Source organism: Entelurus aequoreus, linkage group LG05 (genome assembly GCF_033978785.1).
Source record: "Entelurus aequoreus isolate RoL-2023_Sb linkage group LG05, RoL_Eaeq_v1.1, whole genome shotgun sequence".
NCBI lineage: Eukaryota > Metazoa > Chordata > Actinopteri > Syngnathiformes > Syngnathidae > Entelurus > Entelurus aequoreus.
Genome location: NC_084735.1, coordinates 6,690,574 through 6,711,974, shown reverse-complemented (window position 1 = coordinate 6,711,974; position 21,401 = coordinate 6,690,574). Strand labels below are relative to the sequence as shown.

General features: G+C 43.7%; 1 protein-coding gene across 1 annotated transcript in view; it reads right to left on the bottom strand.

Moving 5' to 3' along the window:
• Positions 1 to 348: 348 nt before the first annotated feature.
• The window catches only part of LOC133650068 (semaphorin-6D-like), a 21,264-nt gene continuing 211 nt past the window's right edge, over positions 349 to 21,401 (bottom strand). Inside the window, exons 2-22 of the mRNA XM_062046866.1 lie at positions 15,404 to 15,463; positions 13,694 to 13,854; positions 13,523 to 13,628; positions 13,164 to 13,221; positions 7,950 to 8,006; positions 6,607 to 6,708; positions 6,451 to 6,541; positions 6,246 to 6,368; positions 6,081 to 6,169; positions 5,921 to 6,010; positions 5,645 to 5,772; positions 5,412 to 5,543; positions 5,172 to 5,327; positions 4,656 to 4,829; positions 4,446 to 4,586; positions 3,930 to 4,007; positions 2,496 to 2,551; positions 2,372 to 2,425; positions 2,003 to 2,253; positions 1,794 to 1,928; positions 349 to 1,518 (exon numbers count right to left, since the gene is read on the bottom strand). Of these exons, the coding sequence (XP_061902850.1) occupies positions 667 to 1,518; positions 1,794 to 1,928; positions 2,003 to 2,253; positions 2,372 to 2,425; positions 2,496 to 2,551; positions 3,930 to 4,007; positions 4,446 to 4,586; positions 4,656 to 4,829; positions 5,172 to 5,327; positions 5,412 to 5,543; positions 5,645 to 5,772; positions 5,921 to 6,010; positions 6,081 to 6,169; positions 6,246 to 6,368; positions 6,451 to 6,541; positions 6,607 to 6,708; positions 7,950 to 8,006; positions 13,164 to 13,221; positions 13,523 to 13,628; positions 13,694 to 13,808 (2,988 nt within the window). The 5' untranslated portion in view covers positions 13,809 to 13,854; positions 15,404 to 15,463 and the 3' untranslated portion in view covers positions 349 to 666. The remainder of the gene's footprint in view (positions 1,519 to 1,793; positions 1,929 to 2,002; positions 2,254 to 2,371; positions 2,426 to 2,495; positions 2,552 to 3,929; positions 4,008 to 4,445; positions 4,587 to 4,655; positions 4,830 to 5,171; positions 5,328 to 5,411; positions 5,544 to 5,644; positions 5,773 to 5,920; positions 6,011 to 6,080; positions 6,170 to 6,245; positions 6,369 to 6,450; positions 6,542 to 6,606; positions 6,709 to 7,949; positions 8,007 to 13,163; positions 13,222 to 13,522; positions 13,629 to 13,693; positions 13,855 to 15,403; positions 15,464 to 21,401) is intronic.

Genomic DNA, 21,401 nt, shown 5'->3' with positions numbered 1-21,401 from the left:
TACAAAATCTTTCTGTGTAAATAAGTCATTATATGTGTGTGTATATATATATACGGTGTATACTGGTGTGCTCTATAGTTCGGAAAATACGGTAAATAATTGTGACGCCGTGCTGTGGTCCGTGTACTTTGTTGTTGTTCTGAACAGCCCAAAATAAAATGTATCCCAATAATCCCAACATTTATGATTCTTAAAGATAAAAGTTCAAAATGGCCCCTAAAGCTCTCGACCCTTGAATGAGCGCAAACAGAAAATACTTTCACTTTCTGTTAGCAGAGTTGCGGTACAAACCTGAAAGGACTCTGAGGTCGTTCATTTTCCTGGTCAGGATTTCAGTTAAAAGGCCTCAATAAAAAAACTGCCTTTTTTTGGTTTGAAAACTTTATTTAAAATCCAGATCCAAAAGTGGGAAAGTTCCTAGCCACATGCTAACCTCGTCTGTTAGCCTGTGTTATTGCTCTTGCAAGAAGCCCCGCCCCCTTAGTCGGGTGACACATACCAATATGGTACAAAAGGTTCTGGTGAGAGGTACCTCAGCCTGAGGGTCATGTGATGCAAAGTGGGAGGGGCTATCTCTCAATGCTACCGTTGTCGGCGTCCCGATCATAATGATGCCCAAAGAAGACGCTCTCTTTTCTTCTTCTTGAGCTCTGCTCTCGCTCCGCCTCAGTAGTGGTCCTTTGGCGCCTCGTAGAGCGCGGATGTGGCCACGTTGGGAAGGAACAAAGGTTTGGGTGGGACTTTGGGTTTCAGAGACACGGTTCGCCGCACAATGGCCGCCCGTCGGGCATGCGGCCCTTCACTGTAGCTGTGTTGCCGCGTCAGACAGGCGCTGGCGGCGGGCGGCCCGTTGCTGCTACTGTTGGTGTTCATCCTGGCCAGGAAGGGTGGCGCCGCACGCTGGTTGAAGCTGTGGTGACGCGGTAGGCCGCTGCCCATCTTGATGAGGGCATGCCGCTGCAAGTGTGCGGGCATCTCTAGGATGACCCGCGAGGACGGAATCCCCGCCGCAGCCTTGGCGGAGTTTGGACTGGGCATATCCGGCCTTTCCCAGAGTAGCGTGGGGGCGCCGGGGTATGAAGTTGGTTCCGTCTTAGGGATTCCCTGCAGGTGATGTTGGCCGCTGTCGTGGTGCTGGTTGCCTTGGCGATGATGATGCTCTGCTGAGGAAGAGGACGCGGACGTCAAGACTTTGATGCCTCCACTTCCTGAGGCGCTGACCTCTTGGATGTGCTTGAGCAGTTCGTCCAGCGCCGACACGTTGACCGGTGCCGGGGTGCAGGACTCGTGGCAGTGGTGAAAGTCTCCTGTGGCACGCTCATCGCGCCAAACCTTGTGGTCCTCGCTACGGCTGTTGCCGTGGCGCCTGGAGAGGGGGAAGGTGGGTTGAGACTTCCCCGAAACCGCCTCGATGGCGTCTGTAGCCTCATAGGGATGTTGCCGTCCATCCTTGCTCATCGGCTTTGGGAATTCTGGGCTGGCGTCTGGCGTGGGAAGACCCGACATCTCACCGTCCTCCTAAGACGGAACACAAGTTAGAGACCACTAGACCTGGGTTCAGGTTCTGAGCGCTAAACACATTGGGACAGTCGTAGGGAGTGAAAATGTCTTTGGAGAACACCGTCCACTCTTCTGAAAGTGTGAGGTCAAACCTCGTCTAGTTCTTCCACGGCAAACTCACCCGATGGACCTTTCTTTGTGCACGGAGAACAGAAATGAACCTTCCTCAAAGTGTTCCCACAAATTGTTCAAAAATCCCAGTACTTAATGTCGGACAAGGTAGTGGGCGGTACCTGGCAAAGGCTGAGTCGAGCTTCTCCCAGAGGAAGGTTGTGGTGCGCAGCGATGAAAAGGTGCGACTCTGTGCCTGCGCCGGGGATGAAGGAGGTGTACGCCTTTGGACAGGTGGACATGTCTGTCTTCTCGTCCTGAGGGTGACAAACGCTCTGTGAAAATAAAAGCTCACTTCCTGTATTGATACACCCCCCCATGAAACATGTACCTCGTGCTGACCATCCAGGAGGCTGTTCAGCTTGGCGAGAGAGTGCAGAGACAGGGCAGGTGGCAGCGCCACTTCAGGGTCCTTAGACAACTTCCTCTTGCGGTGGTTGGAGCTGCGGTCGCAGTAGCACGACGCCAGGAAGGCAGACAAGATGGCGCCCAAGAAGAAGGCTAGCAGCGCGCAGGCGAGCAGCAGCGTGTAATGCACGTGGGCGGCTGAGTGCTGGTCCACGTCAGGAAGACGCTGGACCCCTGCAAGACACACCCAAGACGCCTGCTGGTGAGGAAGTGCTACTGTATCCATCCTGGATACTGAAGGTTGTGTGTGCATGCAGTGGCGCTGGTGGCATCGACCGGTGGCAGGCCTTACCGTATGCGGAGTCAGCGGGTGACTCCTGGTCACGCGAGTTCTCCAAGATGTCAGCTGCAAAACCACAAAGGAGACTTTGAAGTTGTGCACTCGTCGTCATGGCAATAGCCATGGCGCGTCTCACCGTTACAGCCGGCAGCAGTTGAGTGGTCGCCCCCGATGTCTTGTTCGAACCCCGCCCTGCAGTGAGGGGGAGGTGACGTGTCAGCAGAAGTATTTTTCAGAGCTTAACGCCCACACGGATGATGAGACCTCAGATGATCATCACACCGAAAATCCATCCATCCATCTTCTTCCGCCTATCCGAGGTCGGGTTGCGGGGGCAGCAGCCTAAGCAGGGAAGCCCAGACTTCCCTCTCCCCAGCCACTTCGTCCAGCTCTTCCCGGGGGATCCCGAGGCGTTCCCAGGCCAACCGGGAGGCATAGTCTTCCCAACGTGTCCTGGGTCTTCCCTGTGGCCTCCTACCGGTCGGACGTGCCCTAAACACCTCCCTAGGGAGGCGTTCGGGTGGCATCCTGACCAGGTTCCCGAACCACCTCATCTGGCTCCTCTCCATGTGGAGGAGCAGCGGCTTTACTATGAGCTCCCCCCGGATGACAGAGCTTCTCACCCTATCTCTAAGGGAGAGCCCCGCCACCCGGCGGAGGAAACTCATTTGGGCCGCTTGTACCCGTGATCTTGTCCTTTCGGTCATAACCCAAAGCTCTTGACCATAGGTGAGGATGAGAACGTAGATCGACCGGTAAATTGAGAGCTTTGCTTTCCGGCTCAGCTCCTTTTTCACCACAACGGATCGATACTGAAGATGCCACACCGATCCGAGATCCTGTCGATCTCATGATCCACTCTTCCCTCACTCGTGAACAAGACTCCGAGGTACTTGAACTCCTCCACTTGGGGCAGGGTCTCCTCCGCAACCCGGAGATGGCACTCCACCCTTTTCCGGGCGAGAACCATGGACTCGGACTTGGAGGTGCTGATTATCATCCCAGTCGCTTCACACTCGGCTGCGAACCGATCCAGTGAGAGCTGAAGATCCTGGCCAGATGAAGCCACCAGGACCACATCATCTGCAAAAAGCAGAGACCTAATCCTGCAGCCACCAAACCAGATCCCCTCAACGCCTTGACTGCGCCTAGAAATTCTGTCCATAAAAGTTCAGAACAGAATGGGTGACAAAGGGCAGCCTTGGCGGAGTCCAACCCTCACTGGAAACGTGTCCGACTTACCGCCGGCAATGTGGACCAAGCTCTGACACTGATCATACAGGGAGCGGACCGCCACAATCGGACAGTCCGATACCCCATACTCTCTGAGCACTCCCCACAGGACTTCCCGAGGGACACGGTCGAATTCCTTCTCCAAGTCCACAAAACACATGTAGACTGGTTGGGCAAACTCCCATGCACCCTCAAGGACCGAAATCACACCGAAAATTGAAAAGTAAAAGAAGCTCCAAGTCTAAATGGACGGCAAACCGTGAAGTTCTGAACGTCAACTCCAACAAACCAAAAAGATTGATACGTTTCAAGGAAAGAGACAGGAAGTGACCCGTACTTGAAACCTGGCGCCATGTTAGTGCAGCTCCCCGTGCGCAGCCAGATGCAGTACGGGTCATGAGAGGACAAACATGCCCTGCAAGAAAGAAGACACGTTATTGTCAAAATCTCCATGCACTGTTTACCATTGTTTACATGACAACTAGTAGCTATAGAAACCTATAGAAAGGCTTTTAATTTGAAATGACTGCGCTGAGAGAAGAGTTTTTCATTGATTCTCAGCTTCCACGTAGGCTGAACGCAGACTAGATATGACCTGATCGTAGACCGGATATGGACTGTATACAGACAGGATATGGACGGAACCTGGCCAGGATACAGACTGAACGTGGACTTGATATGAACCGAACACGGACAGCATAAGGACTAAACACCGACTGGATACAAACTGGATGCAGATTAGATACAAACTGAAGGTGGATTGGATACGGACTGAATGCAGGCGGTATACGCACTTGACGCGGACTGGGTACGGACAGGATAGGGACTGTGGCCTTATGTGTTTGATTCGTACTTTTTGCAGGCACCATGTCTGCTGCAGCGGCTAAGCGGCACTCGGATGACACAGCTGCTGAAGGCCACAAACAAGGCGTGATGGTCCTTGTCCAGCTCCAGGCCCAGAACCTTCCTGTCTTGTTGGTCCTGAATATCACACCTGCAGGTAGGCGACAGGTAAATACAAGTACTACAATGGGATACCTTCGGGACAAAAGAAGCTTTTTACCTAGACGGATCATAGGCGTCTATGTCCTCCAGAAGTTTGGATCCAATAGTGTCATTGGGAAGCATGCCGGTCAAAACCTTCAGGACTCTCCCCTCGTCCGAGCCTAGGAACATGACGGTCCAATCCTTGTTGGGGCCGGCTGCCACGTCCACCACAATCTGGGTCAGCTTGAACCTGCGAGGAAGACAACACGATGTCCAGTTTGTCCTGTTTAGAGTCTACTAACGGCAAACAATCTAATGCCTTGTCTTCCTTTGTCCGAGCCTACCGATGGTCGGTGCGGGGGAAGGTGAAGGATTTCAAATTAAAGGCATGAATAAGCCATCACTGATGAATGAGGATGTGATAGGACAACAAGGTGCAAGATTTGGGAGCCAAGCCTCCTTCCAACTCCAGAATGCTATTAGGTATTACTGAACAGTCCACTTCATCTTTTTAGTACGCAGTTATGCAACTGCCACTTTGTTTACGATGCAAGTAGACAACAGAAGTCCTAGACTAGAAGACCTCGACTACCTGTCGGACGTCCTGGTGAAAAAAGGCCGGTGGTTGACGGAGGGAACAGCTTCGTCCATCAGAGGGTACGACTTGATAAACATCAGCGTCTCGTCCGGGAACTGAACGGAAGACTTGAAGTCGGCGGCCGGGCCGTCGCCAGCACACGACCCGGGTCTGCGACACGTTTAGAGAATGTGCGGCGTTAAGCGATACTGTGACCTCCAGCAGTAGGAAAGAGTTGACTCTGTAAGCTCTCACCTGGGTTTGGGAACCTGCTCATCAGGTACTGGAGTCCACGATGAGTCGCTGTTCCGCTGCTCTTTGAACCTTCCGTTGAACACCTTCTCAATGTCATCCATGTAGAACGCACAAACTGCAGAGCCGGGGATGCTGCCGACACGCAAGCGACAACGTTTTCAACACCTTGCTAGCACCAAATATTAGCAGGCGAGCATCAACATCAAACTGCCAGTTCTCTCTTTGTCACTAACCTGTTGGCCTGCGTGGTGAAGACACCGACCACGGTGGGCCTGCCGTTGATCTGCAGCACATTGGTGATTGACTGCAGCGCGTCAAAATAGAAGAAAGAATCTCCCGGAACCGAACAGTTCAGACGGGCCTGCGCCAAAACCAAAAGGTGGGTGGAACAACAGGTCTTTTTATTTTTAAAAAGTGACTACAGGCATGTGTCCTGCCTCACTTCCCCTCGAGGCTCATCCCACTTCCCTTTGTATTAACAGACTGACAGTAAGAGATGTAGGGGTCACCTTCAGAAAGGAAGTCCAGTACTTGTCCAGAACTCTTGGGGAGCCGCCATTATCATTCTTACACACTCGCGCCACCCGAGAAAACACAACCTGCCGACAGACAAGAGTCCGGTCCCAATTGGATTGCCATCTTTGCATACTAATGATAGCGCCCGCGTACCTTCCCCAAGGTGGTGTACTCCACTGCTATCTCACGCAGGAAGAAGTAGACGTAGCTTCCGTAGTCAATGGCGTGCAGAAAGTGCGGCTCTGTGGGAACCCATCAGGGTTGGTATTTTTAAGTGGGAGGCATCTTCAAAACCAATCCCCGTGTCATGTGACCCACCTCGGAGCCACTTGGAGTCGTACTTGACAGTCCTCAAGACGGGCCGCCCGTCTCCGAGGCTCCGGTAGATCACGGCGTCACTGGCAAGGAAGTCGGTCATGGTGGCCGAGTAGAAGTCTCCGCCTATTGCAAAGGTCACATGATCAGTTTGGCACGACAAAAGAGCGGCAGTGATAAAATAATCTTCTTCTGCGAGCGACTTCACCAGCAAACAGTCCCGCGATGGACTGACCCGACTCGAAAGGACAACGAGCCTGGCCCACCAGGTCCGGTCCCACCTGCTCCAGCGTGGTCATCTGTCACCAAAAAAAGAGTGAAGTGTCTGTCCGGTCACATCAAGAAGGTCAGAGGTTTTGCTCACCTTGTAGTTCCGACAGGTGGGGTTGAAGGCGTTGGTCCCGCAGGCAAACAGGGTCTCATCGTCTCGGGCCACCAGAACTTTGACGTAGTTGAAACACTCGTCCTAAACCAATGGAGTCACGTTCAGCATGAGAAACACTCATGGCAGGAAGACTAGGTCTACAAGAAGACTAGGTCTGCTGGAAGACTAGGTCTGCTAGAAGACTAGGTCTACCAGAAGACTAGGTCTACAAGAAGACTAGGTCTGCTAGAAGACTAGGTCTACTAGAAGACTAGGTCTGCTAGAAGACTAGGTCTGCTAGAAGACTAGGTCTACTAGAAGACTAGGTCTGCTAGAAGACTAGGTCTACAAGAAGACTAGGTCTACTAGAAGACTAGGTCTGCTAGAAGACTAGGTCTGCTAGAAGACTAGGTCTACAAGAAGACTAGGTCTGCTAGAAGACTAGGTCTACAAGAAGACTAGGTCTGCAAGAAGACTAGGTCTGCTAGAAGACTAGGTCTACAAGAAGACTAGGTCTGCAAGAAGACTAGGTCTGCTAGAAGACTAGGTCTACAAGAAGACTAGGTCTGCTAGAAGACTAGGTCTACTAGAAGACTAGGTCTGCTAGAAGACTAGGTCTACTAGAAGACTAGGTCTGCTAGAAGACTAGGTCTACTAGAAGACTAGGTCTGCTAGAAGACTAGGTCTACTAGAAGACTAGGTCTGCTAGAAGACTAGATCTGCTAGAAGACTAGGTCTGCTAGAAGACTAGGTCTACTAGAAGACTAGGTCTGCTAGAAGACTAGGTCTACAAGAAGACTAGGTCTGAAAGAAGACTAGGTCTGCTAGAAGACTAGATCTACTAGAAGACTAGGTCTGCTAGAAGACTAGGTCTACTAGAAGACTAGGTCTACTAGAAGACTAGGTCTACAAGAAGACTATGTCTACTAGAAGACTAGGTCTGCTAGAAGACTAGGTCTGCTAGAAGACTAGGTCTGCTAGAAGACTAGATCTGCTAGAGGACTAGGTCTGCTAGAAGACTAGGTCTGCTAGAAGACTAGGTCTGCTAGAACACTAGGTCTACTAGAAGACTAGGTCTGCTAGAAGACTAGGTCTACTAGAGGACTAGGTCTGCTAGAAGACTAGGTCTATTAGAAGACTAGGTCTACTAGAAGACTAGGTCTGCTAGAACACTAGGTCTGCTAGAAGACTAGGTCTGCTAGAAGACTAGGTCTACTAGAGGACTAGGTCTGCTAGAAGACTAGGTCTGCTAGAACACTAGGTCTGCTAGAAGACTAGGTCTGCTAGAAGACTAGGTCTGCTAGAAGACTAGGTCTACTAGAAGACTAGGTCTGCTAACTCACGCTGTTCTTTCCTCGGACCGCACACTTGCTGACATCTTTGGAACGCCACGTCAGCGTCTGAAACAAATAGTCATTATGTCTTCATAGGAACAGGAAGTACTTCAGCAGTCCACTTCTCAACACGCTCTTGGAAGGAAGTAGTCCACAGTTTGCTGGTCATGTTGTCTGCGTCGACGCAGGGAAGAAAGCTACACTACCACTACCACTACCACTACTACTACTACTACTACTACGTTACTACGACTACTACTACTACTACGGTTAATACGACTACTACTACTACTATTACCAGACTGCTACTACTACTACTATTACCAGACTGCTACTACTACTACTACCAGACTGCTACTACTACTACTATTACCAGACTGCTACTACTACTACTATTACCAGACTGCTACTACTACTATTACCAGACTGCTACTACTACTATTACCAGACTGCTACTACTACTACTATTACCAGACTGCTACTACTACTACTACCAGACTGCTACTACTACTACTATTACCAGACTGCTACTACTACTACTATTACTAGCAGACTGCTACTACTACTACTATTACCAGACTGCTACTACTACTACTACTACCAGACTGCTACTACTACTACTATTACCAGACTGCTACTACTACTACTATTACCAGACTGCTACTACTACTACTATTACTAGCAGACTGCTACTACTACTACTATTACCAGACTGCTACTACTACTACCAGACTGCTACTACTACTAATATTACCAGACTGCTACTACTACTACTACCAGACTGCTACTACTACTACTACCAGACTGCTACTACTACCAGACTGCTACTACTACTACTATTACCAGACTGCTACTACTACTTCTACCAGACTGCTACTACTACTACTATTACAAGACTGCTACTACTACTACTACCAGACTGCTACTACTACTACTATTACCAGACTGCTACTACTACTTCTACCAGACTGCTACTACTACTACTATTACAAGACTGCTACTACTACTTCTACCAGACTGCTACTACTACTACTACTATTACCAGACTGCTACTACTACTTCTACCAGACTACTACTACTACTACTATTACCAGACTGCTACTACTACTACTACTACCAGACTGCTACTACTACTATTACCAGACTGCTACCACTACTACTATTACCAGACTGCTACTACTACTACTACCAGACTGCTACTACTACTACTATTACCAGACTGCTACTACGACTATTACCAGACTGCTACTACTACTACTATTACCAGACTGCTACTACTACTACTACTACTATTACCAGACTGCTACTACTACTACTACTACCAGACTGCTACTACTACTATTACCAGACTGCTACCGCTACTACTATTACCAGACTGCTACTACTACTACTACCAGACTGCTACTACTACTACTATTACCAGACTGCTACTACGACTATTACCAGACTGCTACTACTACTACTATTACCAGACTGCTACTACTACTACTACTATTACCAGACTGCTACTACTACTACTACTACCAGACTGCTACTACTACTACTATTACCAGACTGCTACTACTACTACTATTACCAGACTGCTACTACTACTACTACCAGACTGCTACTACTACTACTATTACCAGACTGCTACTACGACTATTACCAGACTGCTACTACTACTACTATTACCAGACTGCTACTACTACTACTATTACCAGACTGCTACTACTACTACTACTATTACCAGACTGCTACTACTACTACTACTACCAGACTGCTACTACTACTATTACCAGACTGCTACTACTACTACTACTACCAGACTGCTACTACTACTACTACCAGACTGCTACTACTACTACTATTACCAGACTGCTACTACGACTATTACCAGACTGCTACTACTACTACTATTACCAGACTGCTACTACTACTACTATTACCAGACTGCTACTACTACTATTACTACCAGACTGCTACTACTACTATTACCAGACTGCTACTACTACTACTATTACCAGACTGCTACTACTACTACTACCAGACTGCTACTACTACTATTACCAGACTGCTACTACTACTACTATTACCAGACTGCTACTACGACTATTACCAGACTGCTACTACTACTACTATTACCAGACTGCTACTACTACTACTATTACCAGACTGCTACTACGACTATTACCAGACTGCTACTACTACTACTATTACCAGACTGCTACTACTACTACTATTACCAGACTGCTACTACTACTATTACTACCAGACTGCTACTACTACTACTACCAGACTGCTACTACTAGTACTACTTGTGTGTGTGTGCAGAAAACATCGCACAGGGCGATGTGATGCGTCTAGTGCAGTAGCCTTGGAGTAGTAGTACCTGTAGTTAGTGCATGCTGCATGCCGCTTTTGCTTGCTATGCTGCATGCTGCTTCTGCCTGATACTCATTGCTTTCAGCTAGTGCCGCCGGCTAGCCCTCTGTCTCAGAGGGCGAAAAGAGGAGCCGAGTGCATAAGCCTCCTCAGCCGGTACATAGCCTCTCCATTGTCAAGACTCGTACATGCCTCCTCGTGGCCACACACGGTAACTGGAACCTCGCGGTTCCAGGCTAAGTTGTACGGGATCTCGGAGCAGCAGGGGGCCCCAGAGACGGGGCATGCAGGCCCACCGGTGTGTGGACATGCCCTGGTGCCCAGTCAACCCCTGTCCCAGCTATGGGTAAATAACCCCAGCTATGGGCGAATAGTGAAAACCGCCTCAACGGTGGACCAGGCGGAAGATGGCGGCAGCGGAATGCACCACAACGGCTGGGAAGGCGGATGAAGGCTGCAGCAAAGACGGGTCCCCAGTCTACGGAGGACAGTCATACTCGTTTCGAGTGACCGCCGACGACTACTAGTACTATTACCAGACTGCTACTACTACTATTACCAGACTGCCACTACTACTACTACCAGACTGCTACTACTACTACTATTACCAGACTGCTACTACTACTATTACCAGACTGCCACTACTACTACTACCAGACTGCTACTACTACTACTATTACCAGACTGCTACTACTACTATTACCAGACTGCCACTACTACTACTACCAGACTGCTACTACTAGTACTATTACCAGACTGCTACTACTACTATTACCAGACTGCCACTACTACTACTACCAGACTGCTACTACTACTACTATTACCAGACTGCTACTACTACTACTACCAGACTGCTACTACTACTACTATTACCAGACTGCTACTACGACTATTACCAGACTGCTACTACTACTACTATTACCAGACTGCTACTACTACTACTACTATTACCAGACTGCTACTACTACTACTACTACCAGACTGCTACTACTACTATTACCAGACTGCTACTACTACTACTACTACCAGACTGCTACTACTACTACTACCAGACTGCTACTACTACTACTATTACCAGACTGCTACTACTACTACTATTACCAGACTGCTACTACTACTACTATTACCAGACTGCTACTACTACTATTACTACCAGACTGCTACTACTACTACTACCAGACTGCTACTACTAGTACTATTACCAGACTGCTACTACTACTATTACCAGACTGCCACTACTACTACTACCAGACTGCTACTACTACTACTATTACCAGACTGCTACTACTACTATTACTACCAGACTGCTACTACTACTACTACCAGACTGCTACTACTAGTACTATTACCAGACTGCTACTACTACTATTACCAGACTGCCACTACTACTACTACCAGACTGCTACTACTATTACCAGACTGCTACTACTACTACTATTACCAGACTGCCACTACTACTATTACCAGACTGCCACTACTACTACTACCAGACTGCTACTACTACTATTACCAGACTGCCACTACTACTACTACCAGACTGCTACTACTATTACCAGACTGCTACTACTACTACTATTACCAGACTGCTACTACTACTATTACCAGACTGCTACTACTATTACCAGACTGCTACTACTACTACTATTACCAGACTGCTACTACTACTATTACCAGACTGCTACTACTACTATTACCAGACTGCCACTACTACTACTATTACCAGACTGCCACTACTACTACTATTACCAGACTGCTACTACTACTACTATTACCAGACTGCTACTACTACTATTACCAGACTGCTACTACTACTATTACCAGACTGCCACTACTACTATTACCAGACTGCCACTACTACTACTACCAGACTGCTACTACTATTACCAGACTGCTACTACTACTACTATTACCAGACTGCTACTACTACTATTACCAGACTGCCACTACTACTACTACCAGACTGCTACTACTATTACCAGACTGCTACTACTACTACTATTACCAGACTGCCACTACTACTACTACCAGACTGCTACTACTACTATTACCAGACTGCCACTACTACTACTACCAGACTGCTACTACTATTACCAGACTGCTACTACTACTACTATTACCAGACTGCTACTACTACTATTACCAGACTGCCACTACTACTACTACCAGACTGCTACTACTATTACCAGACTGCTACTACTACTACTATTACCAGACTGCTACTACTACTATTACCAGACTGCCACTACTACTATTACCAGACTGCTACTACTAGTACTATTACCAGACTGCTACTACTACTATTACCAGACTGCTACTACTACCAGACTGCTACTACTATACTACTATTACTATGGCAACTACTTATACTACTACTACTAGTACTACTATACTACTACTATGGCAACTACTACTACTATGCTACTACTACTACTCCTATACTACTACTAGTACTATACTACTTCTACTATACTTCTACTACTACTACTACTATACTACTTTTACTACTACTATACTACTACTACTTCTACTACTACTACTATACTACTACTTCTACTATACTACTACTTCTACTACTACTATACTACTTCTTCTACTACTACTCCTTCTACTACTACTACTATACTACTACTTATACTACTACTACTACTTCTATTACTACTACTATACTACTTCTTCTACTACTACTACTACTACTATACTACTACTAGTATACTACTTCTTATACTACTACTACTACTATACTACTACTACTACTATACTACTATAGTACTAGTATACTACTAGTAGTAGCTGGCTGGCAGAGTAGAGTTGTGGAGTAAAGTGAAGAAGAAGAAGAAGAAGAAGAAGGAAGTGACTCACCAGTTGAGGGATGAAGTTCTCTGCTGCTGTGCTCAAGTTGACTGCAAACACCTGATCCCTGACACACACACACACACACACACACACACACACACACACACACACACACACACACACACACACACACACACACACACACACACACACACACACACACACTTTCACTACCTTGTCCCTGTGTGTGTGTGTGTGTGTGTGTGTGTGTGTGTGTGTGTGTGTGTGTGTGTGTGTGTGTGTGTGTGTGTGTGTGTGTGTGTGTGTGTGTGTGTGTGTGTGTGTGTGTGTGTGTGTGTGTGTGTGTGTGTGTGTGTGTGTGTGTGTGTGTGTGTGTGTGTGTGTGTGTGTGTGTGTGTGTGCACCTGGCAGTGATGAAGAGCACGTGGTTGACACGCAACATGGCCTGGAAGTCCAGAGTGAGAGTGTGGTTGTCCAGCGCTGCTCTGAAGGCGGCGTAGTGACGCGACTCTGCGGCGAGACGACACAGTGAGTGAGCAGACAGCGGGGACACGCCCACACACCCACCTACTCACGCTCCCGCTCCACCACGCTGATTGGCTGCAGGTCCGCCGGGAAAGAGTCCAGGCAGGAACACCAGGAGGCCAGCAGCAGCAAGGTCAGCGTCCACGTTGGCCGCCCGGCAGCCATCTTGCAGGAGAGGGGGCGGGCCTCAGCAGGTCATAGTGGGCGTCGGCTAGGCGAGGAGACAAGGAGCATGGACTTAGTGTGTGTGTACCACGCCAGGAACATGGACACCAGTCTGGAACGTGGACTTAGTGTGTGTGTGTACCACGCCAGGAACATGGACACCAGTCTGGAACGTGGACTTAGTGTGTGTGTACCACGCCAGGAACATGGACACCAGTCTGGAACGTGGACTTAGTGTGTGTACCACGCCAGGAACATGGACACCAGTCTGGAACGTGGACTTAGTGTGTGTGTACCACACCAGGAACATGGACACCAGTCTGGAACGTGGACTTAGTGTGTGTGTACCACGCCAGGAACATGGACACCAGTCTGGAACGTGGACTTAGTGTGTGTGTACCACGCCAGGAACATGGACACCAGTCTGGAACGTGGACTTAGTGTGTGTGTACCACGCCAGGAACATGGACACCAGTCTGGAATGTGGACTTAGTGTGTGTGTGTACCAAATATAAATAATATATATTATATAAAATAATAGTCCAGTGCAAGACAAAAGTAAAGATAGGAAAAGACAAAGCAAGATCAACAACAATAAAGAGCCTAAATGGATTAATCTGCTTTGGAACTTTATTAGACGTCTAGGATTGTTTGTTAGCTGTCTGCCTGTGTGTGTAGTTAGTATGTTCCAATAGCAGCAGAAGTGCACTTTAAGGAGAGCTGTATTATTTTCAGTTTTGTGCCCAAGGGACTGATTTTATTTAACACTATATTATTATTTATACACCTATAGTGATCACAGAGACAGCTTGTTTTTGTGTTACTGTATATATTTGGTTTTCTGAAAAATCCCACTTAATATACTTTGGGTAACAACAGTCAATATGTATTTATTTATTTTATTTTATTTTTTTCTTATAAAATAAAAGTGAGCTTTTGTTGAACCAAATATTGTGTTTTTTTCCATATGCAACAACCTATCTGGATTCGATAAGTGAATCGATAAGGAATCGGTTCGATAAGAGGATTCGATAATGGGCTCGAACTCGATAATTTCTTATCAAACATCATCCCTAATCGGGCGGAAGGCGGGGTACACCCTGGACAAGTAGCCACCTCATTGCAGGGCCGAGGATTCAAACCCAAGACCACATATTATTATTATTATCAACATTGTTGTTATATTATTGTTTCCATTATTATTACTATTGTTATCATTATTATTATCAATATTATGACTACTATCATTATTATTATCATTATTATGACTACTATCATTATTATTTTCATTATTATGACTACTATTATTATTATTATCATTATTATGACTACTATCATTATTATTATTATTTTCATTATTATGACTACTATCATTATTATGACTACTATCATTATTATGACTACTATCATTATTATTTTCATTATTATGACTACTATCATTATTATGACTACTATCATTATCATTATGATCCTGAATCCCTGGGAACCACCATGCTGCCGTTATGTTGATCAACTCAACTCCTCCACAAACATGACCTATGACACATTTTATTATTATTATTATTATTATTATTATTAGGATGTTCTGGACTCACCGTCAGCTGACAGGAAGTGGCGAGGACGGTGGCAGGTGGGGGTTGACCCCCTCAGTGGAGCTGCAACACACAAACCTTCAATTCATCAACAATGTCTCCATGGTAACCACAGTGCAGTTTGTCATCATCATCATCATCGTCATCGTTATGACGAAGGCCCATCTTTTTGCTGAGTGATCACGTGACGTGTCCTGTCACCATAGTAACGCCATTGTTGTTTCAAATCTAATGTTCCTGCTCCTTGTCATGACATCATCATCATCATCATATGAATGTCATGACATCATCTTCATATGAATGTCATGACATCATCGTCACATGAATGTCATGACATCATTGTCATATGAATGTCATGACATCATCTTCATATGAATGTCATGACATCATTGTCATATGAATGTCATGACATCATCTTCATATGAATGTCATGACATAATCTTCATATGAATGCCATGACATCATTGTCATATGAATGTCATGACATCATCATCATATGAATGTCATGACATAATCTTCATATGAATGCCATGACATCATCTTCATATGAATGTCATGACATCATTGTCATATGAATGTCATGACATCATCTTCATATGAATGTCATGACGTCATCGTCATATGAATGTCATGACATCATCGTCACATGAATGTCATGACATCATTGTCATATGAATGTCATGACATCATCTTCATATGAATGTCATGACATCATTGTCATATGAATGTCATGACATCATCTTCATATGAATGTCATGACATAATCTTCATATGAATGCCATGACATCATTGTCATATGAATGTCATGACATCATCATCATATGAATGTCATGACATAATCTTCATATGAATGCCATGACATCATCTTCATATGAATGTCATGACATCATTGTCATATGAATGTCATGACATCATCTTCATATGAATGTCATGACGTCATCGTCATATGAATGTCATGACATCATCATTATATGAATGTCATGGCATCATTGTCATATGAATGTCATGACATCATCATCATCATATGAATGTCATGACATCATCATATGAATGTCATGACATCATCGTCATATGAATGTCATGACATCATCGTCGTATGAATGTCATTCATATGATGATGATGTCATGACATCATCGTCGTATGAATGTCATGACATCATCGTCGTATGAATGTCATGACATCATCATCATATGAATGTCACGACATCATCATCATATGAATGTCATGACATCATCGTCGTATGAATGTCATGACATTCATATGATGATGATGTCGTGACATCATCATCATATGAATGTCATGACATCATTGTCATATGAATGTCATGACATCACCATCATATGAATGTCATGACATCTCCATCATATGAATGTCATGACATCATCATCATATGAATGTCATGACATCATCGTCATATGAATGTCATGACATCATCGTCATATGAATGTCATGACATCGCCATCATGTGAATTTCATGACATCATCATATGAATTTCATGACATCATCATCATATGAATAGAAATCCATCTGTTAACTCGTTTGACCTGTTAGGACAACTATTATTTATGTTGATTTATTATACACACTTATATTATTATATATGTTTATTTATTCTACACACTTATATTATTATATATGTTTATTTATTCTACACACTTATATTATTATTTATGTTGATTTATTATACACACTTATATTATTATATATGTTTATTTATTCTACACACTTATATTATTATATATGTTTATTTATTCTACACACTTATATTATTATTTATGTTGATTTATTATACACACTTATATTATTATATATGTTTATTTATTCTACACACTTATATTATCATATATGTTTATTTATTCTACACACTTATATTATTATTTATGTTGATTTATTATACACACTTATATTATCATATATGTTTATTTATTCTACACACTTATATTATTATATATGTTTATTTATTCTACACACTTATATTATCATATATGTTTATTTATTCTACACACTTATATTATTATATATGTTTATTTATTCTACACACTTATATTATTATTTATGTTGATTTATTATACACACTTATATTATTATATATGTTTATTTATTCTACACACTTATATTATTATATATGTTTATTTATTCTACACACTTATATTATTATTTATGTTGATTTATTATACACACTTATATTATTATATATGTTTATTTATTCTACACACTTATATTATCATATATGTTTATTTATTCTACACACTTATATTATTATTTATGTTGATTTATTATACACACTTATATTATCATATATTTATTTATTCTACACACTTATATTATTATATATGTTTATTTATTCTACACACTTATATTATTATTTATGTTGATTTATTATACACACTTATATTATATATGTTTATTTATTCTACACACTTATATTATTATTTATGTTTATTATACACACTTATATTATTATATATGTTTATTTATTATACACACTTATATTATTATATATGTTTATTCATTCTACACACTTATATTATTATTTATGTTTATTATACACACTTATATTATTATTTATGTTTATTTTACACACTTATATTATTATTTATGTTTATTTTACACACTTATATTATTATTTATGTTTATTTATTCTACACACTTATATTATTATTTATGTTTATTTTACACACTTATTTTTTTATTTATGTTTATTTATTCTACACACTTATATTATTATTTATGTTTGTTTATTTTACACACTTATATTATTATTTATGTTTATTTATTCTACACACTTATATTATTATTTATGTTTATTTATTTTACACACTTATATTATTATTTATTTTACACACTTATATTATTATTTATTTTACACACTTATATTATGTATTTATTTTACACACTTATATTATTATTTATTTTACACACTTATATTATTATTTATTTTACACACTTATATGATGTATTTATGTTTGTTTATGATTGAATCTCACCCACTTAAGCGTCCACATCTTAAATCTCTGAAAGCTCCTTTGATCCGCTAGCAGGACTAACCAGCAGCCGCCATCTGCTCGCGCTCACTCAGGTCACATGACACATGGGTGGGGGGGGTGGGGGGGGTGCACTTGCCCCTTGACTGACAGGACTCAAACGCACCTGAGGACAGGTGAACATCATCACACACACACACACACACACACACACACACACACACACACACACACACACACACACACACACACACACACACACACACACACACACACACACACACACACCGCCTAGCATGCTGGGAAGGAAACATGACAGATGAGACGCTAAAACATCTAAACAGGATCCGATTAGCGGTGATTTGACGGCACAGCAGGACCCCTGAGACACACACACACACACACACACACACACACACACACACACACACACACACACACACACACACACACACACACGCACACACACACACGCACACACACGCACGCACACACACACACACACACACACACACACTAATCACTAATCACTAATCTTCCGTCGGCAATGTCTGAGATTTGAGCTTCTTTGAGGCTTCAGGGTTCACTTCCTGTTGCTCCAGGAAGCTCCGCCTCCTCACGCCGCCATGACAAAGACCAACTGAGCGCCACATCAGGAACAAAAGTTCCGCTTTGTTCTCCTTTTCAAAATAAAAGTACAGCCGCCGACCTACTTACCTACTGACGCACGACGATGACACCGAGCACAAAAATGCGACTTGGGTAGAAATATTGTGTGAATGCTAAAGATGCTAACAGTTAGCACAATGGCCAGATAGCATTGAGTAACAAAAATATGAGCTAACTTAGCTAAAAAAAAAAAAAAAAAGCTACCATGCTAACAATAACATGCTTACAGTTAGCATTAGTGAAATAACAAAATATATGATACGGAGGTGTATACCTGTTGAATTAGTTTAAAAAATGTACACGCTAATGTTAGCATGGTAAAATGCTAACTGTAACATGTGTCAAGTACCAAAATATAGTACTCTGTTTTTTTTAATGCTCGCATGCTAATGTTAGCATGCATCAAGGACTAAACTATAACTAAGGTGCTTACATACAAAGTTAGCACCAAAAAAAAAACCTTGCTTAGCAATGTTAGCATGCTAACAGGTATCATTTGTCAAGCAATAAATATTTGACACTGAGGCGTATACCTGCAAAAATACCACCAAAAAAAAAACGCTAGCATGCTAACAGTACTATGCAAACATGATAACAATAACATGCTTACAGTTAGCATGGTGAAATACTCCAAATAAATGACACCGAGGTGTATACCTGTTAAATTAGCTAAAACATAGAGCGTGCTAAAATATATATATATACCTAAATATATTACGCTGGGGTGTCTACCTGAAAACTGTGTTTAAAATGCTAGCATGCGTCAAGTACCAAAATATGGTTGGTGTATACGTTCAAAATTAGCTTTATAAAAGCTAGCATACTCATATTAGAATGCTAAAGTGCCAACTGTACGTATCAACATACATTACTCTTAGGTGTGTACCTGAAAAATGTGTTTAAAACGCTAGCATGCTAACATTAACACGCATCAAGTACCAAAATATGGTTGGTGTATACCTACACATTTAGCTTAAAAAAAAGCTAACACACTCATATTAGAATGCTAAAATGCCAACTGTAAGTATCAACATATATTACTCTTAGGTGTGTACCTGAAAAATGGGTTTAAAACGCTAGCATGCTAACGTTAGCACGCATCAAGTACCAAAATATGTATACACACTTACTGTATGTATACACCGAAGTGTATACCTGTTAAATTAGCTAAAAAAATAAAAAAAAATAGCATGCTAATGTTAGCATGGTAAAATGCTAACAGTTACATGTGTCAAGTACCAAAATACAGCACTCTGCTAGCATGCTAACGTTAACTTGCATCCAGTATCAAAATATGGTTGGTGTATACCTGCAACATTAGTTTGAAAAAAGCTAGCGTATCCATATTAGAATGCTAAAATGCTAACTGTAAGTACCAACATATATTTGTGGACTTGAAAAAGCATGCTAACGTTAGCACGCATCAAGTACAAAAATATGGTATACACACTTTCAAAAAGGTGCATACATACAAAATTAGCTAAAAAATAAAGTTAGCATGCTAACAGGTAACATTTGTCATGTAACAAAATAGTTACCTGCAAAATTAGCCAAAAAGCTAGCATGCTAGTATCCGAATGCTAACGAATGTGCCGCGGCTAGCACCCAACTTGGAGAGGGCGGAGTCACAAAAGGGGGCGGAGCCATAAAAAGGGGCGGAGGTCCAGGTGGGTTTTGAATAAATCCGCACTCGCTCGCCGCTGAGCCGCTTTTAAGGGATCAAGCGCGGGAATTAGGAAGGAAAGCTCCGGAAAAAGCTGCCCGGAAACCACTCCGGCGTGAGGGGGCGGGGCTTGTTGTCAGAGGAAGTTTACGATGGCGAGGAGAAAGTCCATCAGCAAAGAGAGGCGGCGACAACAGGAAGTAGAATTGATGGGGGGGGGTTAGCACTTAAGCTAATTAGCGTATCAACGAGATTATGTCCTCGACCAATCAGCGCTCAGCGAGGAAGGAAACAAGGACTTCCTTGCTAGGCCACGCCCACACGTTGGTGGGGGGGGGGGGGGGGCGCCCTCATTTTGGGGGGATTTAATCCCCAAAAGCGGACGAGATTAAAACTCTTTTCGCACAAAGGAAACTACTTCCTGTCTTCAAAAACGCCCGCTTTTATTTTGACAGGCACTTCCTCTTACACGCAGTACTGCATAGAGTACTACGGGAAGCCCCGCCCCTTCGGCCGCTCATTAGCATAACGTTTTATATTCCAGGGGGGCGGGGTCACGCCGTGCAGACAGGAAGTGACCTCTGACTCCTTCCTCATCAACAAATGACTGATGACGTCAGCCTCACCTCTCGGGTGGGGGAGGGGCCGGAGCGTTTGATTGACAGCTGATTGGCGACGCCGAC